Genomic DNA, 19723 nt, shown 5'->3' with positions numbered 1-19723 from the left:
CCAGCTGTACCCCCCTACTGTGCCAGGCTAGGTGCAGGAGGTCTTGGAACAGACCCAGCAGGTGCCATGGGTTGGCTGACTGAGATGACCACTTATAGATGCATCACCAGCTGTACCCCCTACTGTGCCAGGCTAGGTGCAGGAGGTCACGGGACAGACCCAGCAGGTGCCATGGGTTGGCTGACTGAGATGACCACTGGTAGATGCACCACCAGCTGTACCCCCCTACTGTGCCAGGCTAGGTGCAGGAGGTCGCGGGACAGACCCAGCAGGTGCCATGGGTTGTCTGACTGAGATGACCGGTAGATGCACCACCAGGTGTCCCCCTACTGTGCCAGGCTAGGTGCAGGAGGTCGCGGGACAGACCCAGCAGGTGCCATGGGTTGGCTGACTGAGATTGACCACTTGGTAGATGCACCACCGCTGTACCCCCCTACTGTGCCAGGCTAGGTGCAGGATGTCTTGGAACAGACCCATCAGGGTGCCATGGGTTGGCTGACTGAGATGACCCTTATAGATGCAATCACCAGCTGTACCCCCTACTGTTGCCAGGCTAGGTGCAGGAGGTCACAGCGGACAGACCCAGCAGGTGCCATGGGTTGGCTGACGAGATGACCGGGTAGATGCACCACAGCTTACCCCCCTACTGTGCCAGGGCTAGGTGCAGGAGTCGCGGGACAGACCCAGCAGGTGCCAGGGTTGGCCGAACTGGAGATGACCACTGGTAGATGCTTACCAGCTGTACCCCGCTACTGTGCCAGGCTAGGTTGCAGGAGGTCGCAGGACAGACCCAGCAGGTGCCATGGGTTGGTGACGAGATGACCACTGGTAGATGCACCACCAGCTGTACACCCCTACTGTGCCAGACTAGGTGCAGGAGGTACACGGGACAGACCCAGCAGGTGCATGGGTTGGCTGACTGAGATGACCGGTAGATGCACCACCAGCTGTACCCCCTACTGTGCCAGACAAGGCACCACAGTAGACTCCCATAGAGCCCACAAAATAACCTTCCCATTGAGTAAATGTCACCAATGAGTGGAACCCCCTTTTAACGACTGTAATTGGTTCCACGTAACCAGTCGTTAAGCAAGTATAGGAAATGCACGTTAAAGCATTCCGCTAGCATCAAAAGCACCATTTCACCCACAAAAATTTACTTTGTAATTATTTAAACAATGGATGTGAATATACAAAGATGCTAACAACATAAACACATACTATGAAAAAGACATGGTAATCAGTGCATTCATGAAATCATAATAAGTTTTTGGGTTAGATCGTGCAAGTATAAATGTGTCAATCTTGAATTGAAGCTAGCCCGGCCACTTTTTACAACCCTTGGGCTACACCCATTTCAGACCTTTTAAAACAATCTGCATCAGCAGCAGACCATGGCTTTCCCACCTGATGACGGATGCTTGTGTTGCGCCCAAAACGTCGTGATTCTATTTTATTTATACCCACGTGACTTACCGAAAGAACCAAGAGTATAAATGTGTCGTAACCCCTCCACCACCCGACACGGCCAGTAATGGTTTGTCACGGTAAACAAAACGCGTCAATCAGTTACCACTTCAGCCTACGTTGTGTCGGATAGCAAAATCCACAAAAGTGTGCACAACAGTTTTCAGGTGGCATTTGGTCCTCTTATATAATGAATGTACAGCGTTATGGGATGCTGTTAGCATGAATGACGCGATAAAAAATGAGAGTAGTATTATTATACAAGGAGTCATGTTTGCATAGACCACAATACCTGCAGTCGGAATGCAAACAAAAACACACTCTGATAATGTATGCACTGTCCTTGAAGTTGATTGGTCCACACCCGAGACAGCTTTCCTTAGAGCCTAGTCTCACATGGTGTTGGACCAGATGACGTCGTGCGCCTTTTGGCGTCATCTGGTCCACACCATGTGCAAACATGACTCCTTGTAAAAAAGGTGTCAGTTTTGTTGCCAGATAAAAGGGTAAAAAAACAATTATATTTTTCTACTGGCAAATGAGGTTCCAATGGTGTAAATATTTGTGTGTTCTGTTCTGCACGGCAATTTATCCTGCTTTTCTGGGTTGACTACGACGATAATCATAGTTTGCGATGATGATGGAGGTGGTGGTGGTAATGAAGATGATAATTACGGTGGCGATAATAACGATTCTGATGTTGGTGATGACGACGATGATGACGACGACGTTGATGTGTGCTACGGCTGTCTTGAGCTGCAAGCTGTATTGTGCTGTGCAGCAAGCTGTATTGTGCTGTGCAACAGCGGGAATCTGGTGCAGACCGAATGGATTGCGGAAGAGAGAAAGTGGAGTTGAAGTCTAAACCTGTGAGTTGAGGTCCCGTGCTGAGCCATTCATGAGTGTATCACTCCGAACTTTCGCCCGTGTACAGGGATCCATGCGCACAGCAAAAGCCCTCTCATCTGGCACTACGCCATCTGGAATGCCCTCGTTAACCACCCAGCCCCTCCCCACCCTCCCCCTCCCACCCAGCCCCTCTCTGCACGACGGACGGATGGACACAATAATCCCCTGTGGGCTGGTGGAACCAGGAGGTTCCTACCAGTATTATTTCTTACATCATATATTCTTATATCATAGTTAAAATGTAAGTTTGAGTTTCTTGAAAAGTTTTTTAGATTGGTGGAACGATAAGTATGAATGACTCTCAGATAACCGGCATATTTGAATATCCGGCACCATCCATTCCCCATGGATGTCGGATAACGGAGGTTGTGCTGTAATTGTGTTTTCTAAATTTGGTTAAATTAGCCTTCATATATTTGTTACAGAGAGCCCTGCCAGGTTTACACCGTCAGGGGATGATGCTTACTTTGTAGATGCCAATTGGGTCATTTGCGAATATTTTTGGGGAATATTGGCAAATATTTGGAACCATTTACAATAATGTGTATACAATCCATGCAGTCACATAGCAGTGGTTCAAATGTCAAGTTGATTTTGTGTAACCAGATGAGAACTTAGGAGACCAGGATAGAGTCTAATTTGCCTGGTGGGTGGTTGGGCGGGCGGGTGGGTGCGTGGGCGTTTGGGTGAATCGTGCGTCGATGGGCGGGTGGGTGATTGTTTCGATGTGTGAATGCGTGTGCGAGTAGATGTGTGGGTGGGTGAGTGGCTGAGTCGGTAGGTGAGTGGATTCGTGAGTGAGTGAGATGGCGAGAGAGGGTGAGCGAGGTGAGCGAGTTTTTCAACAACTCAAGAGACCAAAATTGCAAATAAAAAAAAACAAAAACACTGAAATTAAGTAAGCAATCAGAGCAACAACAAAAACCACACTCACAACGAGGAATCCCAAAGCAAAATATTTACATTCCCTGCAGAGTAAAATCAGCCTCGGGGTGGGGGGGATGGGACCTCAAGTTTGCATGAGTTTAACACCGAATGCCTCCCTCCCTTCTCCTTCCCCCCTCCCCTCCCATCCCTCCCTCCCTCCCTCTCTCCCTCTCTCTCCCTCCCGTTCCCCTCCCTCCCTCCACTCCCTCCTTTTTTTCCCTTTTTTCTTTAACGATCAGACGAGAAAGATGCTCAGTCTTTCGGCACTTTACTTCGTTCATCATGTCGTTTGTTGTATTTTTTTCTTTCAAAGATTTAACGCGAGTTTCCCGTGTAACATTAGGTCCCATTGTGGTTACTGTGTTCATAGACACCAACAAGAAACACAAATCACCCTCAAAACCCATCACCAGATCCCCCTGCTGCTGCGCTACCAGCACCATAGCGGCGAATGCACCTGCCTGACCCTCCCTCTCCTCCCTCCCCTCCCTCCCTCCTCCCTCCCCCTCCCACGCAGGGCAAGTTCTGGCAGACGATGGGCCATATGGTGAACGGCAGGCAGCTGCTCTACCCAGAGGAGGCCCTCTACCTGCTAGAGTGTGTGAGTGAGCGCGGTCGCGGGTGCGCCGGATTGTAGCCGCGGTGTTTCTCAGCCGCGGCGTCTCGGGACTTTGCGGTGTTCTGTGGCTGCAGTGTTTGTTTCACACCCACCGGTGGTTCATCGCCCACCGTGCGTCCTGCCTCCGAAATGCGCTGCCGTTTTTGGTTCGTTTGTGTGCCGGGTTTCCTCCGGCTTCTCTTGACCGACCACTAGTACCACTACTACCACTACTACCACCACTACTACCACCACTACCACTACTACTACCACTACTACCACTACTACTACCACTACTACCACTACTACTACCACTACTACCACTACTACTACCACCACTACTACCACCACTACTACTACTACTACCACCACTACCACTACTACTACCACTACTACTACCACCACTACCACCACTACTACCACTACTACTACCACCACTACCACTACTACTACCACTACTACTACCACTACTACTAACCACCACTACTACTAACCACTACCACCACTACCACCACTACTACTACCACTACCACCACTACCACCACTACTACCACCACTACTACCACCACTACTACCACTACTACTACACTACTACTACCACCATGACCACCACGACCACCACTACTACCACTACTACCACCACTACTACCACTACTACCACTACCACCACTACCACCACTAACACCACTACTACCCACTACTACCACCACTAACACCCATGACCACCACCCACTACTACCACTACTACCACCATGACCACCAGCGACCACCACTCACTACCACTACTACCACCACTACTACCACTACCACCACTACCACCACTACCACCACCACTACCACCACTACTACCACTACTAACCACACTAAAACCATGACCACCACCACTACTACCACTACTATCACCATGACCACCACGGACCAGCCACTACTACCACTACTACCACCACTACTACCACTACTACCACTACCACCACTACCACCACGACACACCAACTACGAGCTCACTAGCATCACCACTACTACCACTACCACCACTACTACACCACCACTACCCCACCAACCACTACTAACCACTACCACCACTACTACCACCATCGCTACCCTACCACCACTACTACCACCCACCCACTACTACCACCACCACCACTACTACCACCACCACTACTACCACCACTACTACCACCACCACCACTACTACCACCACCACTACCACCACCACTACTAACACCACTACTACTACCACCACTACTACCACCCCACTACTACCACCACTACCACCACAACTACCACCACCACAACTACCACCACTACTACCACCACCACTACTACTACCACCACCACCATACACCACCGACCACCACCACCACCACCACGCTCTGTCATTCCGCGTTTACCAATTTACCTCCTCCCATTCAAATAGAAATTAACTCGTTCCACGCTGCACGCCGCGCCCAATGATTGTTCAGGACAACAAAGCGAAACACAACTGCCCTTCGTGTTTTAGTTCGTCGTCCCTGCCCCCGCACCTCCGATTACGTACGGCGTGCGAAAGAAGTTCACCGCACAGCACGGATGTAACGTCGGATTGTTTCCTTGCGAGGCCCGTGAGAGCTGGCGACGTTCTTGGGGGGGGAGGAGGCCTTTCATCCAGCAGCGGATTGCCGATCGTGACCCGGTTGTGACGACTTTCCATCTCGTGTGCGCGCCAGGGCTCTATAGAGCTGAGGGTGCGAGGGCTTCCGCTGTCCATACAGGAAGGCCATGAGCTGGCCCTCGCTACCGAAGGCCTCTCGCTCCACCAGTATCAGGTGCGTCACGAACCCCGGTGGATCATCGCTCGGCGCGCGTATTGCGGTTTACATATTCTAGATTGAAGCTTTCGTGACTGCAAGGATTCATATTCTTAGGTTTTTTCGGTAAAGTCACGTAGGTAAAAAATTAAAATTAATAAAAGTAAAATATAATAAAAATCACCACGTTTTCGGAGGGCAACACAAGCTTCCGTCTTCAGGTGGAACCGTCACAGCCACGATAGCTGTATCAAGTAAATGAGAGATTACAAGAGCTACCACTCCGTTTATATAATGGTTGGAGAGGGGGGAAGGGCCAAGTACGGCACACTTTTTATTAATATGGTAAGGTGAGGCTTAAGACTAAGAATAGACTGCATAACAAAAGGCTGAGCCTTTGTTATGGAGAGGTATGGTTTGTGACGGCCGATGTTATCATTCGTGGCCAAATCGGGTTTTTTTTCTTTCACCTAAGGCCGCATTGTAGTGGTCCGGCCCAAATTTACGTAAAAAAATTGCTTGCAAAGCGGTACCTATTTTAACGCACTCGGAGGGATGATGGAACCGAGTCAACCCCCAACGTGGATTTGAACCCGGCGAGCCTTCGATTGCGAGCCGCTCGCTCTTGCTGACAGGTAGCCACCTGGGCAGATCTGTTGGAAAAGGATGACGATGAGAGAGAGACACGCAAACTCCAAATATACAGCAGCAGGCATCAGGGTCAGGATCAAACCCACGACCTCCTGCACACCAGGCGAGGTAGTTAACATCTCCTAGCCACCGTGATGATGATGAGAGAGAGAGACACGCAAACTCCAAATATACAGCAGCAGGCGTCAGGGGTCGGGATTGAACCCACGACCTCCTGTACACCAGGCGAGGTAGTCGACATCTCCTAGCCACCGTGATGATGATGATGATGAGAGAGAGACACGTAAATTCCAAATATACAGCAGCAGGCGTCAGGCGTCGGGATTGAACCCACGACCTCCTGTATACCAGGCGAGGTAGTTAACATCTCCTAGCCACCGTGGCACCCCAATAATACATTTTGGATCTGGAGATTTTGTCTGTTGACTTGGTCGCGAGTGCTAACACCGGCTGTCCCTCTGTGTCTACCCCCCCACTCACCAATCGCCTCTGTAGGTGTACGCCCATCTCAAGAGGCTGGGCTATGTGGTCACGCGCTTCAGACCCGAGTGAGTGAGCGAGCGTGTTATTATGAATGAGATGCACGTGTATACGTTGAACTTCATTGGCACCGTACCTAAACCAACGGTGCTAATGCAGGTGTGTGTACACGCGTGTACTTGTGTGTGTGTGTACATGCGTGTGGGGAGCGGTAGTGTAGCGGTTAGCGCTGCGCTATGAACCTGGCGACCCGGGTTCGATTCCCGCTCACAGCTAACACGATTATTTGAACCGGTCCCGGGCCTCCCCTAGGTCGACTCAGCCTTAAATGAGTACTGGTGCGGTGTGTAACATCGGCACTGGGGAAACAAAGGCGGGCGTGGTGCTGGCCACCCACCCCCTCGTGTACCGTTCCGGCCTTCATAGGTGCTCGCTAACAGCACTTGCCCTACAGTCTGTTAAGGCTTTACGGGGGATCTTTGTCTTTGTACATGCGTGTGCGGTGATGCTGGTGTCGGGGAGTGGTTAGCGCTCTGCACTACAAACCCGGCGACCTGAGTTCGACTCCCGCTCACGGCCACCAACACCTTTGACGATTATCTGGTGCTGCGTGTAAAAACATCACCACTGGGGAGACAAAGGCAGCCGGGCGTGGTGCTGACAACCCCACCATCCACTCGTCTCCCGTGGTGCCGCCCTTCCCAAGTGCAACTCGCTAACAGCCCTTGCCCTAACAGTCTGTTCAAGGCTATGCGGGGGACCTTTGTCTGGGCGGTGCTGCTGCTTGTGCAGGAACGTCCCAGCGAGGAACGAGCAGCAGCCGAGTGAGCCGGTCTCCCGGGGAGAGAAACGGCACAAGCGGAAGTGCAGCGGTGAACACCAGAGTGAGTGATGTGGGTGTGTGTGTGTTAGTTTGCACGCTGGCCTATGTTGCTTTTTAAATCCTTTATATTAAGTTTGCTTGCTTGCGTGCTTAAGACCGTGCAAATCTTTCGGTCGTTTTTTAACCCACTTCCCGTGATCCAATCGAGCTGACATTTTGCACACAGACTCGTTGTGCGTGACAATTAATGTTCGTGATATATTTTTTTCCATAATGTTACACTTTTTAGGACAAAAATATATTTAATTACCAATTGCTTAATGGTGCAATGCAATCATCTGACCCATAGGTGGCAGCCATCTCAAGCCAGAGGACGAGAGGATTATAGCCGCCACGCATATAAAGGATTTATAGTGAAAAACTTTGTTTTTACTGGTTATACTTATTAAAGCCTTTATATTAAGTTTGCTTGCGTGCTTGCGTGCTTGCTTGCTTACGACCGTGCAAATCTTTCGGTCGTTTTTTAACCCACTTCCCGTGATCCAATCGAGCTGACATTTTGCACACAGACTCGTTGTGCGAGACAATTAATGTTCGTGAAATTTTTTTTCTCCAAAATTTTACACTTTTTAGGACAAAAAAATTATATTTAATTACCAATTGCTTAATGGTGGCAGGCAATCATCTGACCCATAGGTGGCATCCATCTCAAGCCAGAGGACGAGAGGACTCTAGCCACCACGCATATAAAGGATTTATAGTGAAAAACTTAGTTTTTACGGGTTAATTTTTTTCCACTGTATATCGGAGCCGTGCCAAGCCGGCCCAGGTCAGGAGGAGCCCAGCTTGGTTTTTCCACTGCAGAAGCTGATCCGCGCCGCTGTCGTCGCACGCGGTGAACGAGCGGAGACACGCTATGATGCCACGTACTCACCACGTACTCACCGCGTACTCACCGCGTACTCACCACGTACTCACCACGTACGGACTGACGTCACGCGAGTGGCCACCGACGCCCCCGTGTGCCGTGCCGACCTTGATGGGTTCTCGTTAACAGCACCTTGCGCCGACGGCCTGTTGACCGCAGCCCGTCATTGCTTTGAAGCCGTCACCTAAAGTATGTTTAAAACTCATCTTCTTGGTTCTTTCGGTAAAGTCACGTAGAAGGGAAGTAATAAAATAATAAAAATAAAACGTAATAAAATAATTCTCACGACGTTTCGGCCACAACGCAAGCAGCCATCCTCAGGTGAAGACCAGGTCTGTCGAGGAGACAGCGTCTGAACAGTTCTGTCTTCTCGACACACCTGGTCTCCACCTGAGGACGGCTGCTTGCGTTGTGGCCGAAACGTCGTGAGAATTATTTGATTATGTTTTATTTTTATTATTTTATTACTTCCCTTCTACGTGACTTTACCGAAAAGAACCAAGAAGATGAATCCCTGCAGTCACGAAAGCTTTAAATCGAAATTATTTGTAACTTTCTATTTTACCAGGTAAGGTTCGCTGTGCTGTATCGCTCTTTCTCAGAAGCAACCTATCACACATGATAGCTGAACAAGAAGCGGCTCATCACCATCATCGTGTGTAAATCTACAGCAGCAGGCAAAAACTCTTCTAACACGTGACGTCGATTCTAAATGCGGATCATTCGACTGCGTTCCCTTTGCTTGGTAAAGTTTCCGCGGCCGGGCCGCCCCCTCCCCCCGTGGGCACGCAGGGCGGACAGCAAGAGAGAGCGCTGCTCCGCCGCTGACACCGACGCTGCCGCCGCTCACCGGCACTCGAGCCCGGAGGAGCCCGACGCTGGCTCTTCACCGGCACCGGCAGAGGAGGAGCAACCAGCGGCGCCGCCTTGCCGGGGTTTCGGCTTCTCCCCGGCCTTGCCGGTGTCGGGGTCGCCGAGCGCGGTGGACGGGCGCCACCACCGTCGCGTCCGCTCCTGCCGCTGGGACTTCGCGATGGCGCGGTTCCCGAACGTGGCGCCCGACGACTGCGCGACGAGCCTGCGGGAGCTGCCCGGCCACCTGGTGCCGCCGGGGACCGCCGGGCGCCGCTCCGACGAGGGCCGCTGGGCAGGACGGATCAATCTGCACAGAGAGAGGTGGCGGAGGTGGCGGCGATGGTGGCGGCGTCGGCTTGTGGCTAACGGCGGAAGGGATGTCGGCAGCATCTGTAGCAGCGTAGGCAGTGTTAGTAGCAGCAGCAGCAGAAGTTGCAACAGAAGCAGTTATACTGGTTGGGAACCTCCTGGTTACACCAGCCCACAGGGATTATTGTGTCCGTCGTGCATCCAAAAATGGGGTGGGGAGGGTGGAGAGGGGAGGGTGGGGCTGGGTGGGGAGGGTGGGGGAGGGGAGGGTGGGAAGGGGAGGGTGGGGAGGGGCTGGGTGGGGAGGGTGGGGAGGGGCTGGGTGGGGAGGGGCTGGGTGGGGAGGGTGGGGCTGGGTGGTGGGTGGGGAGGGTGGGGCTAGGTGGGGAGGGGCTGGTCACCCCGTGGTGCCCTTATAAAACTCAACGTTTAACCTACTCACGCCGGCTTGTGCCCACCCTCACAGTTGGCCATATTTGCGGAATACACCACGCCGCCGTTGACCCTGCAGGGCATTGACCCGAGCAACCCAACGTTCCTACCAGCTCCCTCCGCAGGACAATGTGTTAGAGGCAGTGGGTTTCGTTTGTTGCCCTTCCCCTGCATCTCTGATGAGCACGGGTGGCTAAGTACGGTGCGAAAGAAGTTCTACATACGTACAGTCACAGAAGTAGTAACTACGGTCGTAGCCGCAGCAGTTGTTGTAGCAATTAGGCAACAGCGACAACGGTTGCAGTAGCAAGCGGATGCTTTAGCAAGTCGCGTCAGCAGGAGGAAGATGTAACGGTGAGGTGAGAGGCGACCGACTGGTTCGGAGGGCAGAGCGCTGAACCCGGTACAGCCACCATTAGTAACACCGGCTTCTCAACTGCAGTGAGTTGATGGGTGTCAGCCCGGTCACCAGTGACTCGCTTGGAGATCCATAGACTTACACAGAGACCCGTAGATTTACACAGAGACCCGTAGATTTACACAGAGACCCGTAGATTTACGCAGAGACCCGTAGATTTACATAGAGACCCGTAGATTTACACAGAGACCCGTAGACTCACACAGAGACCCGTAGACTCACACAGAGACCCGTAGACTCACACAGAGACCCGTAGATTTACATAGAGACCCGTAGACTCACACAGAGACCCGTAGACTCACACAGAGACCCGTAGACTCACACAGAGACCCGTAGACTCACACAGAGACCCGTAGACTCACACAGAGACCCGTAGATTTACACAGACCCGTAGACTCACACAGAGACCCGTAGACTCACACAGAGACCCGTAGACTCACACAGAGACCCGTAGACTCACACAGAGGCCCGTAGACTCACACAGAGACCCGTAGATTTACACAGAGACCCGTAGACTCACACAGAGACCCGTAGACTCACACAGAGACCCGTAGATTTACACAGAGACCCGTAGACTCACACAGAGACCCGTAGACTCACACAGAGACCCGTAGACTCACACAGAGACCCGTAGACTCAAACAGAGACCCATAGACTCACACAGAGACCCGTAGATTTACACAGAGACCCGTAGACTCACACAGAGACCCGTAGACTTAGATAGAGACCCGTAGATTTACACAGAGACCTGTAGACTTAGATAGAGACCCGTAGGCCATGCGGGATGGCGCGTGGCACAGTTTGGCGCCAGCTGTCATTGAGTACGGCGATCGTGTCGCTGCGGTTCTCTGCGGTGAATAACGCCTTAAAAACAACGACGCTATTACTACTACTATACCTATACTCTTAGTTCTTTCGGTAAAGTCGTGACTTTACCGAAAGAACTAAGAGTATGAATCCTTGCAGTCACGAAAGCTTCAAATCTAGAACTACTATACCTCACTAAATAAAACTAACGCCGAACCGCTCGCACGTTCCAAGATTCAGCGTTGAACAGGGACTCTCCCCCCCCCACCCCCCCGACCCTGCAACTAGCAGAAAGTTTCGGAAATGTGGTAAAGAATAAGGGGGTTAACGTCTCGCCGCCAGGAACCACGGCTGGCGCTACGAGGAGCACAACCCGCACCGCCGCTGGGATGTGGACCGCGACCCTGAAGCGCGCCGCTGCCGAGACTGGGCCGACTTCAAGCAGCTGCTGGCGCGACGGCACGGGCGGCGAGAGGCGGCCGAGTGGGGGCAGCAGCCGCACGGGCGGCCGTCGCGCCAGGACCACGTGGAGCCCCTGACCAATCCGGCGGTGGCGGCGCGAAGCCACGGTGAGGAGCGCGTCGGCGCGCGCTGGGCCCGCCGTGGATGCGTGCGGGTCGACCTTGTTGGGTGAACCCGGACCGCGTCCACGGAGCGCTGTTGCCGCGGTTAAGTTGGCCGCAGCAGCAGCAGCTGCAGCAGCAAGACCGCGGCCGGCACGAAGCCTGTTCAGCAAGGCCCGCGACCCTTCACGACACGAACGATGATAATTTCAACTTGAAACGCGACGCGCGCACAGTATTCGCTCGACGCTCTCGTAGAGAGGGGAGAGAGAGAGAGGACGACTCGGAGGAGCCGGTAGGAGGAACCGCAGACGGGGAAATGGGGAGATCAGCAGCCACGCGGTGGTCATTTACCTGAGCTCTGCGGTCCTCTACATGTTGAGGTGTTATCGGCCAGTTAACGATGAGTGGTTTACGTGCGGGATGAAACTGGGGCGACAGGAGAACAGACGCGTGTGCGAGGGGGCAACGCTCGATCCCGTACGGACAGAGATTATCGCACCTCGACATGCGTGGGGAAGGGAGTTACGCGACATTTGTGCGACCCACCGACCCTCACCTCCACCATCGCCACCTCCACCACCCATCAACTTACACCCGTTAACCACTACCACATCTCTTACCATTACCACAAGCAGCACTGCCATCTCCGCCACGACACAAAGGCAAAGATATCCCCCCGCCCGTAATAGCCTTAACGTCAAACGTTTGCGATGGAGGGTGCTTCAAAAACACATTCCTGTGGAGGGAGCTGGTAGGAACGTTGGGTTGCTCGGTCAATGGCCTGCAGGGTCAACGGCGGCGTGGTGTATTCCGCAAATATGCCCGACTGTGAGGGCGGGCACAAGCCGGCGTGAGTAGGTGAAACGTTGAGTTTTATAAGGGCACCACGGGGTGACCAGCCCCTCCCCACCCAGCCCCACCCCTCCCACCCCCCCACCCTCTCCACCCAGCCCCTCCCTGCACGACGGACACAATAATCCCCTGTGGGCCGGTGTAACCAGGAGGTTTCCACCAGTAAAATGTGAACACTTCCGAGAATTTGCAACAACACCACGAGAAATATGCCTCTGGGCTCTGGAGACCACCGGGAGAAGATTCCAGGCGACGCGTTGACAACGATGGCGAACAAGTGGAGACTCATTGACGTTTTAAAGCTATTAGCACACTTTTGTTGTCATGTCACAGTGTGTTATCCGTTCTTTTTAAATCCTTTATATTAAGTTCACTTGCTTGCTTGCTTGCGCGCTTACGACCGTGCAAATCTTTCGGTCGTTTTTTATTAACCCACTTCCCGTGATCCAATCGAGCTGACATTTTGCACACAGACTCGTTGTGCGTTACAATTTATTTTGGTGAAAAAAAAAATCCAAAATTTTACACTTTTTAGGAAAAAAAAATTATATTTAATTACCAATTGCTTAATGGTGGCAGGCAATCATCTGATCCATAGGTGGCAGCCATCTCAAGCCAGAGGACGAGAGGACTCTAGCCGCCACGCATATAAAGGATTTATAGTGAAAAACTTTGTTTTTACGGGTTAATTTTTTCCATTAAAAACTATAGTCATATATGAGTGTTGAAACATTTTTTAATCACCCTGCATAGGCGTAGCGGCGGCCACCTTAACAAGGAGAGGCTCGCTCAATCCACTGGCTTTGGCCGGCTTGTTATTGTTGTTAATTGTTGTTGCTGCTGCTGTTGTTGTTGTTGTGTCGACAGCCGAGTTGCTGCAGGAGATAAGCGTTGTGGCGCCCATGCACATCCTGGAGGGCGCGTCGCGGTGAGTGGACATTCTGCGCGGATCTTTCTCGGAGACTTCGCCGCGATCTCTGACGCCGCGATGTGACGCACTCGGACACCGCTGCCATCACAGTTGCGTTGCGTGAGTTGCGTGCGTTGCGTGCGTTGCGTGAGTTGCGTGCGTTGCGTGTGTTGCAAGCGTTGTGTGCGTTGCGTGCGATGCGAGCGTTGCGTGCGTTGCGAGCGTGGTACCGGTCCATACCGGCACCACGCGACGCCGTGCCGGCCTTCGCAGCTGCTCGCTTAGCGGCACTTTACCCTTTGGTTCTTTCGGTAAAGTGACGTAGAAAGAGAAAATCATCAATTAAATAATAGCACACGACGTTTCGATAGCAACACAAGCAGTCATTATCAGGTAGAACTACATTTGAGAGAGAGACAAAACACAGACACGGAGACACACAGACAGACACACAGAGACACAGAGAGAGACAAAACACAGACACGGAGACACACAGACAGACACACAAGCAGAGAGAGACAACACAGAGACACACAGAGAGACACACACAGAGAGAGAGACACACACCATAGACACACAGACACACAAGCTGAGAGAGACAACACAGAGACACAGAGAGAGACACAGAACATGTGTCTCTCTGTGTGTCTGTGTTGTCTCTGTCTGCTTGTGTGTCTGTGCGTCTCTTTGTGTCTCTCTGTGTGTCTCTGTTGTCTCTGTCTGTGTCTCTGTGTGTCTCTCTCTGTGTGTGTCTCTGTGTGTCTCTATGTGTCTCTGTGTTGTCTCTCTCTGCTTATGTGTCTGTCTGTGTGTCTCCGCGTCTGTGTTTTGTCTCTCTCAAATGTAGTTCTTCCTGATAACAACTGCTTGTGTTGCAATCGAAACGTCGTATTTTATCATTTAATTTAATAATAGCACACGACGTTTCGATTGCAACACAAGCAACCATCATCGGGTACTAATGAAAGAGAAAACAAAACCTAGTAAACTTAGAACTACAATGCAATACAACACAGAGAGTCGGCTAATACAACAGTCAACACCCGACCTGGTTGATTACGCTCTTACAAAGATTGCTAAATTTAAGAGAGAGATTCAACACAGAACAGGAGACACACAGACAGACACGTAAGCAGAGATAGATAACACGTGATGATGATGATGCGCTTGTGTTGCAATCGAAACGTCGTATGCTATTGTAACAGGTTCCGGAGACACTTGTAGAGGTAACTTCTTTATTACAATCCAACAGCAATCCAACAGTCCAACAGTCCTGATACTCTGTAACAACTCCCAGGTACACAGCCTAGGTACACAGCCTAGATACTCTACTCTGGCTACGCTCTGGAACTCGCCCTCACAAGGTCGTAGAGTCGGGAGTTCCAGAGTCCCACCACTGGCCCTCACAGCGTCCCAGGGTCCTCAGATGGCTGGTCTTGGGTCTTGGGTCTTGAGCTACGACTGGCCCTGATCGTCCAGGGAGCTGCCCTTTTATGCCTCGTCCCCAACGAGGGGTGGGGTTGTGTGCGCCCCCAGATATCCCACAGAGCACACACAGCCCCCCCTTTGGCGGCGCCAAGCGGCTTAAGCGTCTGACCCGCCTGGGAACCCAACGCCTGGCGCCAAGAGGTTTAAGCGTCTGGCCCGCCCAGGGTCCCAGAGCCCCCAGCAGCCCCTCCCTTCTTATGTCACGACACTATTATTAAATTAATAATTTTCTCTTTCTACGTGACTTTACCGAAAGAACCGGAGAGTATTTCCTGCAGTCACGAAAGCGACGAATCAATTTCTTAGCGGCACTTTGTACGTGCGTGCGTGCGTGGAACTTCTTTCGCACCATACCTGGTCACGTGCTAATCGCTAAGTGCGGGGGAAGGACAACAAACGAAGCACAAAAGGCAGTTTGTCAGGAATTAGTTGTCAGATTAGATTTCAACTCGCACAGCTCCGAGTGGCTTCCGAATATCGGAAGGAAAAGAGCGTTCCAGACGGCCGCAGAAGCGAATCTGCCCGTCTTTGTTCGATGTTTAGCCAGAAGCCTCTGCGAGGATTTACCAGAGTTTGTGCGATGGTTGTATGCTTCCTGACGAGATGAGCATGGTATTGTGGTATGGAAGAACAATGTCTCTCTCACAATGTTGCTCACATACCGTGTGAAAGCAAGGTCAACAATATTTGGGGCATTGACCCTCCCTGCGTGCTCTCCGCTTTTGGTGGAGAGTAAAGGTGCGGTACGGCAACATTTAAGTGGGTGATGTTCCCACGAATGTGGTTCATTTGTAGAAAGCACCTCGTGTGTACTGAGTGCAACCTTCGATTTAAAGCTTTCGTGACTGCAGGGATTCATCTTCTTGGTTCTTTCGGTAAAGTCACGTAGAATGGAAGTAATAAAATAATAAAAATTAAACTGACCTGGTCTTCACCTGAGGACGGCTGCTTGCGTTGTGGCCGAAACGTCGTGAGAATTATTTTATTATGTTTTATTTTTATTATTTTATTATTTCCATTCTACGTGACTTTACCAAAAGAACCAAGAAGATGAATCCCTGCAGTCACGAAAGCTTTAAATCTGAGTGCAACCTTATACAGCAAAACCTTGCATTGCGAGCATAATTCGTTCCGCAAACGTGTTTGTAATCCAAAGCACTCGTGTATCAGTTGTGATCACGTGACGCTCGGCAGACAAAGCGTATACACGTACCACGCGTATTGCAAGACCTCGCTCGTTTATCAAATTAATATTTATTTAAAATCTCTGCTCGTCTTGAAAAACACTCGCGGACCAAGTTACTCACAATCCACGGTTTTACTGTAATGTATAAATGTGAGCACCTTTGTGCGTGTCGGGCGTGGTGCTGACCACACGCGTGCCGTGCCGGCCTTCGCAGCTGCTCGCTAAACAGCACTTGCCCCTACATCGGTCTGCTAGAGGCTACACGGGGAACCTTTATCTTTGTCTCTCGCCGGCCTGTGCCGCACTGTAGGCTGCTGCAGGAGGAGGAGGAGGGGAGCGAGGTGAAGGATAGACGCGGCACGAGTTTCACCATCAGCTACGACGTCTTCTCGGCTGACAACACAGACTTCAAGAAGACGAGGCCGGGCGTCCCCCTCGCCCGCATCTGTGTCTGCTGGTCAGTGGCCACGAGCGCAGCACTGAAACGTCGTGAGAATTGTATTTTATTATGTTTTATTTTTATTATTTTATTATTCCCTTCTACGTGACTTTACCGAAAGAACCAACAAGATGAAACGTGTCAAACTTGGCAGGTTGAAATATTGAAAAGCGTCCGTTTCCCCCCCCCCCCTCACTCTCCGTGTAAAACGCCGGCAGCTTTGAGGACCCGGTCCCCGATCTCCGGGCGCTGAAGCTCCTGGCGCGACGCGGCGGCGGCGACACCGGCACCACCAGCGGCACCACCAGCGACACCACCAGCGGCGTCGGCAGTGACGACACGGTTCTCGTGTTCGGCGTGGTGGATGCCGGAGACGTCTCCTTCTTCTCGTTCTACGACTTCAAGCTGCCCACCGACGTCCTCGGCTGACCACGGCTGCCCACGGCTGCCCACGGCTGCCCACGGCTGACTACGGCTGACTACGGCTGACCACGGCTGACCACGGCGTCGCGATGAAATGCGAAGGCCACGCAAATTTTTTGTTGGGCCCGAGCCTGCTGCCCCGGGGCTGTCGGCAGCGTAGCGTTTAGCGGGAGGTTCCAATTTCTTGACGCGCGCAATTGACGGCGAACTTGTGCGAAAACCGTTTGAAACGAGCGGCGTTATCGGGTAATTCGCCGTGTATGAAGCGGCACTAACTAAAGATTTGACGACACCTCAGGTGGCACCGATTTCTGATCTGGCTCGAGGGCTGATGGTAAAAAAATTAACCCGTAAAAACAAAGTTTTTCACTGTAAATCCTTTATATGCGTGGTGGCTAGAGTCCTCTCGTCCTCTGGCTTGAGATGGCTGCCACCTATCGGTCAGATGATTATCTGGCACCATTAAGCAATTGGTAATTAAATATAATTTATTTTTCCTAAAAAGTGTAAAATTTTGAAAAAAAATTTCAGGAAAAGAAATTGTCACGCACAACGAGTCTGTGTGCAAAATGTCAGCTCGATTGGATCACGGGAAGTGGGTTAAAAAAACGATCGAAAGATTTGCACGGTCGTAAGTAAGCAAGCAAGCTAGCAAGTGAACTTAATATAAAGGATTTAAAAAAAGGTGCGTTAGCGGCCATTAGGATTAGTTGTCCCATAATGCCTTGCATGTCACGTGACATCACGGTAATTTTACGGTTGCCGGTCCGCTGTTGGAAGAAGTTCTGCACACGGTGCAAGCTACCGGGGGGTTGCTTTAGCGCGGGGTTGGCGATTGATCGCGATTGTTCTTCTTGGTTCTTTCGGTAAAGTCACGTAGAAGGGAAATAATAAAATAATAAAAATAAAATATAATAAAGTTATTCTCACGACGTTTCGGCCACAACGCAAGCAGCCGTCCTCAGGTGAAGAACAGGTCTGTCGGGGAGACAGACTCTGACGCTGTCTCCCCGACAGACCTGGTCTTCATTATTTTGTTTAATTTTTATTATTTTATTATTTCCCTTCTACGTGACTTGACCGAAAGAACCAAGAAGATGAATCCCTGCAGTCACGAAAGCTTTAAATCGAAATTTGATCACGATTGCTCGCGATCGGCTCAGGTTTCGTTCACTACCGATGCTCGCCGTAGCCACGATACAAACCCAGGCCGGCAGGTTCGTTGTGCCGTGCGACGACCACTGCGCCACCGCTCCCTTCGACTTCCCCCACACTACTGCGCGTGTAATGTTGTACAGCTTGACGACCTCGCTTAGCGCTCAAGACGCGTTCCTGGAGAAGCGAGCGCTAATGGAATCGGCGCTAAAAGGGGGGGGTCATTGTACGATTGTTACATATGGGGATGAGTTTCCCTGACAGTGTTGTTTCTGACGCATGAGCAATACAATATTGGCGGTGACCCCGTAAAACGCTGATGCGTTACGTCTCTCCGAGTCGCGGAGAAAAAAAATTAGCTAACATTTTTTTCAAATCAAACCCTCTCTAAAGCGCGGTGGCCAGGTCAACGTACCCCGCGCCCCTCAGCCAATGACAGCGACGTATGCTCTGAGCCAATCAGACGCCACCCCTTGCGTCGCTCAGCCAATGAGAACGCACGCTGGGCAAATCGGACCCCACCCCCCGCGTCTCAGCCAATGACAGTGACGTACGCTCAGCCAATCGGCGCCGAACTCTCCCGTGATCCCATTATCACAATTTGTAGCAACAAATTTAACGAAAAAAATGTTTTAAATGGTGACCACGAATCAAAGATAGTGAAATCACGGCGTGCTTCGGTGTTAATTGGTACGCGTGCTCAGATTTTTGGATTTGCTTTTTTGTAAAAAAAAATTCTGTCACAGGGGCGAGGTCAGCCTGTGCGTGGATTTGTTTTGGACCAGCACCAAATAGTGACGACAGTTCTTGAAAATTTCGATTTAAAGCTTTCGTGACTGCAGGGATTCATCTTCTTGGTTCTTTCGGTAAAGTATTATTTTATTACTTCCCTTCTACGTGACTTTACCGAAAGAACCAAGAAGATGGGTTCTTGAAAAGTTTTTCTTTGATCAACCGGGTGCAGCAGCCGGCGGGAGACCCATCGTAGCAGTTGGTGTGAATTTTGCAAAGCGGAATTCCCAGTAGCTGCTCCTTCCCGCCCCGACTTTTCTTAACTCGACAAAACAAATAAAAACTCGCCATTGAAGTAAATGAAAAACATGTTTTTTATGGCGACACTCCGGTTCACAAATTGTACAGGAACGCGGCGCGGCATTCGTACACCCACGTTTTATACCCCCCCCACCCCACCCCGCGGGGATTGTGTTAAACTGCTGTCAGCTAACAGCCAATAAATACCGGGTTTCTGCCCTTCAACTTTGCAAGGTGTCTGCTGTGTCTCCAACACTTCTCTCTGCGTGCCACTTTAT

General features: G+C 51.3%; 1 protein-coding gene across 1 annotated transcript; it reads left to right on the top strand.

The window, feature by feature from the left end:
- Window positions 1–2279: 2279 nt before the first annotated feature.
- On the top strand, window positions 2280–19678 carry LOC133358816 (tRNA-splicing endonuclease subunit Sen54-like). Its single transcript, XM_061577263.1, has 10 exons — window positions 2280–2336; window positions 3821–3904; window positions 5611–5709; window positions 6838–6890; window positions 7615–7710; window positions 9366–9749; window positions 11737–11963; window positions 13680–13740; window positions 16707–16853; window positions 17054–19678. The coding sequence occupies exons 1-10, from the start codon at window positions 2295–2297 to the stop codon at window positions 17262–17264; spliced, it is 1404 nt and encodes a 467-aa protein (XP_061433247.1). The 5' UTR covers window positions 2280–2294; the 3' UTR covers window positions 17265–19678.
- Window positions 19679–19723: the final 45 nt, after the last annotated feature.

This window comes from Lethenteron reissneri, chromosome 63, assembly GCF_015708825.2.
Source record: "Lethenteron reissneri isolate LAM-NWPU_2019-01 chromosome 63, ASM1570882v1, whole genome shotgun sequence".
In the NCBI taxonomy this organism is placed as follows: Eukaryota; Metazoa; Chordata; class Hyperoartia; order Petromyzontiformes; family Petromyzontidae; genus Lethenteron; species Lethenteron reissneri.
This window is presented reverse-complemented; position numbering and strand designations above follow the sequence as displayed.